The sequence below is a fragment of the Dermacentor andersoni genome, chromosome 2, assembly GCF_023375885.2.
Source record: "Dermacentor andersoni chromosome 2, qqDerAnde1_hic_scaffold, whole genome shotgun sequence".
Taxonomy (NCBI): domain Eukaryota; kingdom Metazoa; phylum Arthropoda; class Arachnida; order Ixodida; family Ixodidae; genus Dermacentor; species Dermacentor andersoni.
The window spans coordinates 20115050-20127035 of NC_092815.1; the positions used below are offsets into that span (position 1 = coordinate 20115050).

Here is an 11986-nt window from a genome sequence, read left to right on the forward strand (position 1 = left end):
AAAGCAGCATTATTTAGAGCCTAAAATCTTGAAAGCAGCACCGACGTGACATTTTAATCTTCTTATTTTTTTGCAATAAATGAATATCCTGAGCCTTGAAACCCTGGAGGCATCCTCAAAACCCTTAGGACATCCCTTATTTGACCACTTTAGCTATACATTCTGTTATAGAGTGGAATGGCTTCTGCAGCCTTTTTCTCTTCCTATTTTGTTGGGATTTTGTGGAGACTTTTGTGCCTTTTTCTCCCTCATTGTTTGCCATTGTTGCAGCTGGAGTTTTATTTTTTCTCTTTCTCATGCCACCTCTTTCAGAGAATTTTGAGACCTAAGCCGAAACAAGTACACTTCCAGGTCGGTCTCCACTATGCTACCACACATACTGCAACACCACTGCACCCGCGCATTTCACTTCATTTACTTTACATGTGCAATGTGCCAGTCTTCTAACTGGCATCACTCACTTCAGCACTGAGCTCTGTCAAAGAAGTTGTTTGTTGTTTATAATCGATCTATGTACTGAATTGTTACACCTTTGACATATCTATTAAATAACTACGTACCTGTTATGTACCTTTGCACAGGTCTCGTAATTGTAGAAGTATACACCCTTTGGCGGGCCAACAAATAATGTGCTGTTTGCAAGTGAGCATTAGTGTTAGCATTCTATAGCATTTCAAGCTCAGTATGGTTTTAGAGGACAGTTGATTTGACAAGCGACTTGAGCATTACATGTTGTCAGGCATTTCTTAATACAGTGGGCTCTCTTTAGCATGAACATCAAAGAACTATAGAAATCTGTGCCACGTTTTAATAGCTCAGCTTGATGGAAGTATGGTGATGTTGAACAAAATAGTATAGTTTAGGGAACCAGAAACGATACATAAACGAAGAGGTGTTCTAAAAAAAAAAAACGAGGGCTGTGTGAAATAGCAATTTTTGAGATCAAATATCAATTTAATTGTCCCAAAATCAAATGGAATATAAAATGCTTGTCAAATAGTCTGAATCATGAATGGCCGTTTTCAGTATCAATATAAAATGATGTTGCAACCTGTTTTACATAATGTTAGCAAGTTTCTGTCATTACATTGCGCATTAAAAAGCCTTGTTTATTAAAAGCATTACTGGAGCATTAAGAACAAACCAGCACTTTCTGTGCATTCTGAAGACTCTTCAGAGTGTGTGTGTGATCACTATATAGCAGGTAATATATGGCTTTCTAAGGGACACGGCCTTCTCCACTATGTGAGTTATTGTGTTTTATGCCTATACTATGCCCTTGTAGATGAAACTTATTGTACTTTTACTCCAATTTTATGTTTAATTGCGTACAGTTTACCTTTTAAAATATTCAAACACTATTAAAGAAATATTAATATTTGCAAATAGTGACTGTGTTGCTTCGTTGCAATGCATTAGCTCTCATACATTCACCTCACATAGCATAACACCATTTCATGTCATTAAAAATTAGGACTTGCTCACATTTATGCCACATACAGTACCTGTGTGCAAAAAAAGAGAGAGAGAAAGAAATGTTACTTGAGTAAAAATAGTATAGTAATTAATAAATAGTCTCTCTTAACTATCCACAACTGAGAACCTGTTCCATGATATCAGAAATGCTACCAGTATATGCTTTGCGTGAAGTTTCTTGTGCAAATCACAACTTTATGGTATCAAACAAAACGTAGCAAAAATGACACATTTGACATTATGGAGGTGGGCAATGCTAGCCAGCGTGACATTGCAGGAGTTCTCATTAACCAGAAAAAGAATTAATTGGGAACAAAACAAATGTGACCAATCTCTTCAACTTAGAGGCTTCGTTTAGAGAATTCATTTTAAAGCTGGTCCACTGTACAACGTATGACTTTGCCTGAATATAAATGCCTCGTGTACAGATTTATGACTCCTCTTTTAAACTGTGTTATTTTTTATGACTTAGGCATTTTAATTATATCGCGTATGTTTTTGTGAATTTAGCCACTGCCACAGTATACACAATGATTCATGTAATTTGTGCCAAATGGAAGAATCTTGTATATTGTAGGTGAATGAGATTGCTGGCATATTTAAGGCTGCTTATAGCATTCTAAATTTTAGATACTTCTGGCATTAAAATGCTGAATGCACCTCACAAATATTCAGTTATCATGAGCTTAGGACTCTGTTTCTACTATATCTAGAGCTTTTACATCATGACATGAAATTTTATGGCTACTCCTTCAGAGATTTTGTTGAGGATAGCTTTGTTAATGGTGAAATAGGCATTAGTGTTTGGAATAATGTGGTGCGTACTGCTTGGTCAGAGATGTGGCTTTTAATTCTCTTATGTTGTGGTGTGCAGTAAGTAGGTTGTGATGTATTGTGGTGTTCTGGGCCACACTTGTCCCTCACTGCCGGTGCTCCTGTCTGTGTTTTTCTCCCTGCCTGCTTTTCAGGGATTCTGGGAGCTATGACGATGGCAAACATACACGTACAAGTAATGAACCTCCTTTTTGACCTGCACCTGCACACTCAGGATTGCTGCAACACACAATCACACTCGCAGCATTTTTATGCATCCTCGGGTGCATGCATGCACCTTGTGTTTTTGGAAGTGTGCTTGAGCATATTTTGGCGTTGTTTGAAATATTGTAATGATGTGAATGAAGAATGCCAATTACTGTGTCCCTTTCTCCAAAGGTTTTGTAGATGTACTTGAGATGCAGTGGGGGTACAAACCTTCAAACCACGTCAGTCTGTGACAAGTGTCTTTGGCACAGTGAATTTTTAGATGGCTGCTCTGGCACTGCATTCCTGGCTGGAAAAATGTTGCACGCAAGCTGCAGAAAGCACCCTCAATTGTGTGATTATTTTCCAAAATACATAGATATTGAACAAGTTTGAGCGTGGTGCATGAGAAAGTATACCGCAGGTAATTAGTCTCCATTAAAGTAAATAACGTATTACTTGCCCTGATTTTTTTAGGATAATTTCACTATGAACTTACTGCTTTCACTATAATGAAAGCACCGTCGTGCTTTCGCAGCATATTATTGTTAAAACACACATATTTATTTCCTGTGTTCGTGCAAGTGCCAGGGAAACAAGAAAGGAGAGAGTGAGGTCCCGGAGCTGTACTAATTTTTGCTCTTTACCGTGTTTGCGCTGCAGGTTTCTTCTCCGGAAGGGGACCTGTTTTCGGCAAGCTGTCGTGGGGATGACATGTACCCAGTGCATGATGACGACGACGATCCCGACTACTATGGCGACACGCGTATGCACCCGCCACCACCAGTCATGGCCACCTCATACCGTGGGGCCGGGAGTAGCAATTTCGATGAGTGGGATGATGCTCCCGATCCGTACCTTGAGGACCTATCACCGCCGCCTCCGCACCTTCGGCATCACCACCTTCCACACTCTGTGGCAGCACAGCGACGGCACCACCATCACGGCCACCATGCCTCCGAGTACGATCGTGATGAGTGCGACGACGACCGCAACTATCGGGGTGGGGGCAGCGGCAGTGGTGAGACGGGTCTCCACAGAGGACAGAAGTACCCCGTCAATGTGCTCTAGCAGAGACTTTGCCCTCCTTGAGTCTTGGCTTTTTGACGGTATCACATTGTCACTGCAGTTGGGTGGTGGCAACGATGCTTGGGCTCCATGATGTGCCATGGCTTGGCAGCCACTGGCAGGGCTAGCGCAATGTCGGTGCTTTCTTGCTAGCTGTGTATCCTCTCTAAAGCACAGTTGCCACTTTGTGCAGCCGACTGTCGCATTCTATGACAAAGCCAGCCCCAAACAGCACGGGCAGGTCACAGGCTTGGCTGCCATTGCCACGATGGCTCTTCCTCGGGCAGCAGCGTTATGCACCTGTACAGCCCATGCGAGGCCCCCCTTAACATCCTGCCTTTTTCAACAGCAAGCGGTTGACGTCTTTCGTGAGCAAAAAAGAAACCGCGTGGTTGTGCCACAGGACCTGAGCACGGTCCTCTCCCCCCACCCCTCCCCTGCCTCCCCCAAAGTGCAACACTCCTGCATTTGTAATCAAGAGATGATGGGAGAGAACAGATCTCTCCACTGCAACTCTTTCAGCAAGCTCGCCTTACGCGTCCACAACCACCATTCTGCTGCTCAATGCAAAATGCTTTTTTCGAGCGTCTTGCTGCGACACTGTACTGTCCACTGCAAGGATTGTCATGTACACTTTCAGGATACTGGGACATTCCTTGCAAGTGCTTTTGAAGCCCTTCTGCGATTTTTCACTGGCCATGGATGGCGATTCTCTGAGAGTGAACATTTCTCACCACCGAGAAACCGTGAAGAATGTAGGCCTTCAGCTTAGCTCTACTGTTTGCACCTTTCTAGTTCCTTAGTTTCTGGCATCCTTTGCTGTGAAGCAGCAAATATTTAGGTCAAAGGCCATCACAGCTTACTCTGTGCCAGGTAGCAGTTTTTTTATTCTTGTTTAGATATGTGCCGACTACAGTTCTTGGGGGCTAAGAATTACCTGTGGACACTTGAACTAAGTGACTTGAGACCTTACGTATGCCAGGGGATTCCCACACATTCAGGGAGTTTTGTTTCTGTTGCAATTTCTGTACATTAGATATGTTCCTTTTGTCAAGGAACATGCTTTCCTAGCAACAGCTACGGCTTTTCTTGCTTAGATTTTGTGTGGAAGGTTTTAGAAAAAGTTTCTAGGTGTTTTAACATTGTTTTTAATTTTGAATTGCATGTTGTCTCCACTTTTTTATTATGACTGTTTTTATTGGAATCACAATGTCACCAGTGCCTGTTAGGCAAATGTTGTGACTGTCATGCCATAAATTATGTGCTGTTTTAAATCCATCATTTCGCCAAACACACATTTTACTGAATTTAATATTGTTTAAGTTAAGCTTATATCTCGAGACAAATGTTTTTGTAGATTCAACAAGACAGCAGAGCCTTGTGGTTTGATATTTAAGGTTGGTGATCTATTACAATTTAGGTAATGCTGCTAGGTGGAAGAATGTACCACATATGCTGATTTGAGACCTTTACTTATGGTGTTATTCAGGTGCTGCTGCTGTTTTCTTGAGCCCTATTCTGTACCTTTTGTTCATCAGCTATTTACACTGCAAAGCCTGAAAATTACAATTATATACATATATTTTGTTTTAAATTAGGAGTGCCTAATTATGTTGCAGCATTGGACTCAAACTTGAGCTTCTTTTATCAGTCTTTCAGTTAAGGTCATAATAAATTTTTTAAAAGTTGGACACTTGTAACGTTTTTCATCACAGTTATGTGCCTGTAACTTATAAAACTATCAGCATTATGTCGAGTTGCCTCTCTGGATGGGAGTACTTCTCAGCAGCCATCTTTTAATGCTCAACAAATAGTGTTGGTTTGTGTTTTCAAATCAAGTTAAATTCTGTAGCCATCAGAATTCTTGGTTTAGAAGTTATGCAAGCCTAAACTTTCTGAAGTTAGCTTCATAACTAGTCTTTTCACAGTGCATTTAGGTCGTGTAGGCCATCTCGGATAATGCACATTTGTGGGAAGCGACGTGGTTTTTGACAAGTCATGGAAAGCATAGCAGTGCTGTGTTGAGCGCAGGAACAGACTTTAGAGGTAGCACATCACATTTTCTAAGCTCATTGCATACCCTTCATATTTGCTTTTATTCAAGATAACCTTGGGGACCCCCATGATCAACTTTGCAGAAAGCAAGCCAAGATTTTTATGGAATGATTTGTTGTTTTTTGGTTGCCATTGGTCTCCAGACTATAAAATTTTATTTTTTATGTCTCCTAGTTTGGCATTACTGTTAAAAGTATCTTAGTGCAAGCTTCAAGACAAACACAGGGCACCCAAAAACAAGCACTACCCTTAATGGCAACATTTTATTGGTCAGCCGAGTTTGTTTTGTGGTAGATGCTTAGGTGTGTCTATGCACACAGTTTTTATTGTTTCTCTACATTTAGTATTGTACAAACATGTTTGAACGGCTGTTTTGTCATGGCTCTTATCAGCCTTTCATTTGTTTCATTTGATGAATATTTGCATGTGGTGCACGTGCACATCTTCCATGTGTTGCCGGTACAGTTGACCTTCATTGATTCAATTACTACTGGATGTGCAGAATTGGTTCAAATTACGAGAAGCCTAAATGACATGCATATATCAAGCCTAAGTTCTTACTTTTTATATCTTGATCACTGCTGAACGAAAAGCAAAATTTGACGATGTCAGATAAATGAAGGTTGACTCCATGCTTGCACTAGTTTATCTTTAAATATATACTTTGCCCTTTTGATGTGAAAGCATCAAATGGCTCAGTGAGTGAAAAAGCTAGGATCCGAAGTCTGTAGCAGCCTAAATTCCCATTGGTTCTGACACCACAGCTTGAGCGCGCCTCGACGGAGCAGAGCGAGCGAAACGGAACGCCAGCGCGCCAGGTGTTGTGTGAGGCAACAGGGCATCGCCTCAATGCTATGTCACCTTCAATCTCGTTCTCAGAAGCCTGTGTTATCAGCGCATTCCTTGTCCACACAAGCACTTGCCTGCATTCTAACTGCACCTCGGTAAGGCCAAATCAAAATACGCCATGCGTCTCAACGCACTTGCTCCCGTGAGGAGTTCATAATTCAAAGGGCCACTCAGCGGTGTTCAATTGGAAATTAATGCTTTTGCATTCACAACTTGTAAGAAGTGCTTAGGTGTCCTTGGATATTGTATTGGTAGGCTTCTGTGATCTTTTCATTTTTACAGCAATTTTTTTTGCTTATTGTGCAATTTAATGCTGGACCATTTCACTTGCTTATAAGATTGATCATGCTGTTAAGAGCCTTGAAGGCGCTGTGTTTAAATGGCTGTGATTCTGTTGTTTGTGGTGCCATGTTACCAGATGCCATGAAGTAGCCCATAAAAGAATGTTATTGAATTCCTTCTGTGTGTAAGCACTTAGTCCAGTATTGATGCAGTCCTGATTGCATGGAGGTTACAAACTTTACTGCTACGAATGATAGTGTTTGTGCACAGGTATACCTACAGACGTGCCACCTGTATGCCTGAGATGCACCTAGACAGAAGTGCGTTAATGAAATTGCTGCACAGTATATATATATATGTATATTACCAACTGTAGCTGGAGGGACATGAACAGGATTGCCCTGTGGCAACACTTTGTCTGTTGAAGCTGCCTTACAACTGCGACTCTGTGACAGAGACTGACTGCTCATGTTAGGTGAGCCCAAAGAGAGTCAAAGCAAGAACAGTGTGATGTTTTTTTGATAAAGCTCTGCTATCCTTGCCTCTGCATTCTAATGTCAATACCTATTATAACTGGTTGCTGGACACTCACAATTGCTGCACTTGTGCTCGACACGGTTTTAGCTCCGCCCACTAAGCCTTCATTTCTGGATTTCAAGTGAAAGCGATCACTTGGGAGACTTTAGAGAGTAATAGCGGCAACATCTCAAGGAGCCAGCCGGAGACGTTGACTTGCCACCTGTGAAGCACATGTGGTGCCAGTTTACATAAATAGTGTTTCATAAAAACTTTGTAAGCATCCTTTGTGGTGTCCTGGCTTCATTCAAGGAAAGCAGCATGCACTTGAGACCAAGGTACGGCTCTTGGACATTAACAGCATTTTGCAGTATGGAAGTGCAGTTGTACATCCTATGGTGGCACGTCTGCACATGATGAATCCACATGCCAATTAATTTTTCTTTTGGGCATCAATCTATCTAATCAAGAAGAAAATTTCACTCCTAGATACGAAATTTGAGCAGCACAAGAGGGTGACAATAACTGATGAACATGAAATACAGTTTTCTGACTGGCTTAATGCTCGTTTACTTACTTCAGTTTCAATACAACTGTGGCTGCATTTTTAGTCTTGTTGCACAAAACCGGACTCTAATCACATAGCAAGCTTGCTTTGATGTTTTATGACACATCTTGCTTCAAAGTCATAAGCTTCATTATATGAGCTGCTTCTTAGAATCAAAACGGCTACTGGTGAGCCGCACATTCTGCTGCTTTTATGCTGAATATGTGTATCTTTGATTAGGCACCGAACTTTATAGTTTACTGGTGTGAATAAGTTAATTTTTTATTCTTTACCTTTAGGGATCCCTTTAACAAGGCTTATGTTCAAAACAGCTTCCTTTTGCTTAAATATAGTGTGTTAATTGCACATCATTGCCTTGTAAGCTAGCCTTGCAACACTACAATCCCTTCATGAAAATGTGTAAATTTATGCGGCTCATTCTGAATTCCCTACAGTAAAGCATAGACCTCTTTACTGTTTTTTCAGACATGTTTTTTAAATGGTGTAAAAGACAGTTGTGAGTACTTTGTTAGGATGACCTTTTAAGTTTTTGTCTATGCAAAATCTAGCGTTGTAATCAAGGCAGTGAGGATTGCGTGAAGGAAAATGTCTTTGTCTGGAGAAATATGCTTATAACCATTTTCTTTTTTTTTTACTTTTGGGGAGTGTAATAAGGTGAAATAATGCACACGGAGTTGGTCGCTGAGCAACTGAAAGGACATGTATTGTGGGTACAGCAGCAGTTGCAGTTGTTAAATTAATGGTTAAAAGAAAGTTGGTGCTAGTAATTGCCAACTTGGCATTAAGTGCAACTTTCTAAACATCTTTTTGATGTCTGCCTGCACAACTGCAAATGTTGGATAGACCAGCCTCAAGCGGCTATATGAAACACTTTTTGTTTCTTACCTGCCAAGAGCAAAGTTATGTGGATAAGAGTGCCATCTGCTTCCCTTTCATTTTCAAGTGGCATGAACTAGAGTGTTCAACAGAGGGCTAGCTGCTTTGGTTTGTGACAAAACCACGTGTACTTACAATGTTATGTATACAGATGAGTTGCATGTACAGTTGTAACAATTACATGACAGGCAAGGATGCCCATTGTTTTCATTTGCATTGCAGAAATGGCTTGCCACAATTGTAAACATGGTGTGCAAAACCTTTAAGCACTTTATCTTCTGTCATTGCTACTGTTATGTGGACACATATTGTTTGGTGACTTGCAGAGCAACTCACTATAGTAGAACCTTGTGATAGTGACCCTGTGGACAGTAAAACTCTGCTTGAAGTAAAAACAGGCACCAATCGTGTGTACATTTTTATGCTCTCTATGGTGAAATGTCTCTGTGTATTAAACTGCCAAATCTAGCAAACCTGTTGCAGTGAGCAACTTTCGCCCTGCTGATACACAAAAACATACCTCCTCAGAGGGACCATTATGTTGACATCCATACTTTAGTTGCATAAAACATGAAGTATGGTGTACTTTTCATATGTGGCTTAGCATATTTTGAGCATACGTGTGTGCTTGACATGCAATATCTGTTGATGGGCTAATAAGCATATGCTTTTTCATTTTTGAGGCAATCTTCTTGGTTGGAGTAATGCTTGTCGAGTGGCTCACTCGTTCATCATGGGCAAACTATAACATGGTTCTACTGTGCACTGTCGCCATTGCAGAGCTTAGTCTTGTTTTTCTAAGGACTGCAAAAAGTTGCTGCCTGCTTAATGAATTTTTATCCTGAGTTAATGGATATATACTTGGGACATGCAACTGTAAAAAAAAAACTAAGTGCTTGAGGTTGAAGCAAAAGAGATTGTTTCGCCTATGACAGCTAAGTCACTCATGGTGTCAGGAGCACAAAAAACTTGCTCAGGACATCACAGCCTTTCCAAGGATGCAGAGATGTGACACAAATGTAACATCGACCTAAACTTTGTAGCAATGCATACACGACTGTAACAGCCTTTAGCACTGATAGTCCTTTCATTGTCTAACTGGTGTTTACACGTGGCATTTCTTTTACATTTTCCTAGCGCACACCATATGTAGACACAGGGCATCATCATGTCTCACATTCTTTTTTTAAGCTTCACTGGCGACGATGAAGCTGCGCTGAGAAGCAAGTGCAGGCCTCTTGCTTTTCCATGTAGTCTCCCCTCTCGCCCAGGCATGCTAGCAAAAGTGAGCACTGACCGCCATGGTCTCTGGTATGCACTCATGCTGAGCTAGCTGCTAGAACTGTACCTGCTGACCTCAGTGACTTTCTTCTTCTCCTGGGGACTTTATCTGTACACACGCGGTGGCCCTTCGTGGCACTGGGACCCTGACCGTTCATCGAACAACCAGCCTCAAATGTTTTTGTCTCCTGCGCTTTTCTCTCTCTTGTTATGTCCAGTCACAACTGACCCACAGTGTGTACATGTATACATCAGGCTCTTTGAGTGCTCTGGTCTATATGTTCTTTTGTGGGACTTGGTAGTTCTTTTCCTGCCTGTTCACTTGTGCGTGTTGAATTTCCTCGGGCACACTGAGTGCCATGCATGGAAATGGTCTGAGTGCCTGTGTGTTCTGTGTGCATCGCTTGCACTTCTGCGAATGTTCACAGAGAGAGTACTGTGTTCTAAGGAGTACTATGGCTCACAGTATGAGTGGCGTGGTTGGCATGTTGTTCCCCATTCCACTTATTTGGCGAGCAGTGGTGCGTTTGCATGTGTGAGCATCACAGTGACCATGTTTGCGTGCAAGACAATAGCAGCACCAATCAAACATGTTGCAATACTGCAGGCGCAGGACTGTCCACGAGAAAAGTGGGTCACGTGATGGGAAACGCTCAGTTCATTTGATTTGAAAGGTAAATGCTGCAATTACAGTGTTCAGTGGTGCCACCGTCCTTTTGCAGATCGGGGCAGTCTTATGATAATATTGGGTTCTGTCACGTAGGGTGGCTACAGTGCGTACATGAACCCCTGTATGGCAGCACTCCACTGTGAGCGAGAATGAGAGTGCACGCTGATACGCCGCCATCTAGAATTGCCGTAGTAAGAAGCAACAGGAAATAGCGCTGCACTTTTACTCTCGGGAGTGCTAGTGACTTATTTCCCAACCTGTCAATTTTGTAAAACAAGAAAAAAATGATGGTTGTGATGCAGGTTACATCGCATGTAGCTTAGTTAGTCACCCTCCTTTCTGAGTATGGCATTTATGTATGCTCTGTAGAGTTCCCATCTTCCATGAGTAGTAGCAGCAGCATTTTGCTCACAGTTCTTTTAAACTTTATTGTTATCTTTTCTTCACTCAGTTGTGATGCGAGGTCTGCGCTGCCTGTGTGGCACAGGTGTGTGGGTGATTTGTACATATGTGTACGCCAGAACGTGTCGGTTTCTCTCAAACTCTTTCTCTCTCTCGTTCTTTCTCTAGCTCTGGAGCTCTTTCTCTGCAGTTTTCTTTCCCCAGTAGTGTTTGAACTACTAAGAGACTTCCTTTCCCACCCTCTTGTAAAACGTGCAACGTTTGAGGTTTTCTACTCATACTCTCTTTCGATGAGAAAAAAGGCAGGTATATATATATATATAAATATATACATACAGGCGAGTGCTGATACTAATTGAGATCTGTGTGGATGAAGAGCGTATGCTCCTTGCTTGCACACCTGAGCGTGCTTTGTCAGGAAATGTGCTTTGCTCTTTTTTTTTTTCTTGAACAAAGCGTTTTCATAATGAAGGCTCCTGCAAGGAAACTGCGTATATGTATATAGTACATATACATGTATGCGCGCAGTGTAATGTATAAATATGAAACAAAACCTTTACGGCAGTTTGTAAATAAAGACATTGCCAAACACCATGTGTGCTGTCATTCCTGGTATGAAAGCAGGAGTTCATGTTTCAGACTATGATGCTTGCATTGAAGTTGGCTTGCAAAATGAAAGTGGAGCTAAGCAGAAATTCGTTTATTAAGTTCCCGGTATGGTGGCATGAGGATTGCCGAGTTTAGTTTGTCCACAGCACACTGCATTGTGCTATTGTTCCAAAGGAGTACACTCAGCTTTGTGGTGCTGCAGCTGCTGAACAGATCCTTTGCAACAACACACCTCAGCCTGTTGGCTCTGTCCTTGTTCTCACAGTGGAATATGAACATTCAGTGACACACTCTAAACTTGCATTAATATAGCC

At 41.6% G+C, this 11986-nt stretch overlaps 1 protein-coding gene across 4 annotated transcripts in view; it reads left to right on the forward strand.

Moving 5' to 3' along the window:
- The window catches only part of Ca-beta (Calcium channel protein beta subunit), a 132401-nt gene extending 120747 nt beyond the window's left edge, over positions 1-11654 (forward strand). For all 4 annotated transcript variants that reach the window (XM_050189867.3, XM_055077454.2, XM_055077455.2 and 1 more), the window contains one exon: positions 3160-11654. In XM_050189867.3, coding sequence (XP_050045824.2) covers positions 3160-3567 — 408 coding nt within the window. In that variant the 3' untranslated portion in view covers positions 3568-11654. The remainder of the gene's footprint in view (positions 1-3159) is intronic.
- The last annotated feature ends 332 nt before the right edge of the window (positions 11655-11986 follow it).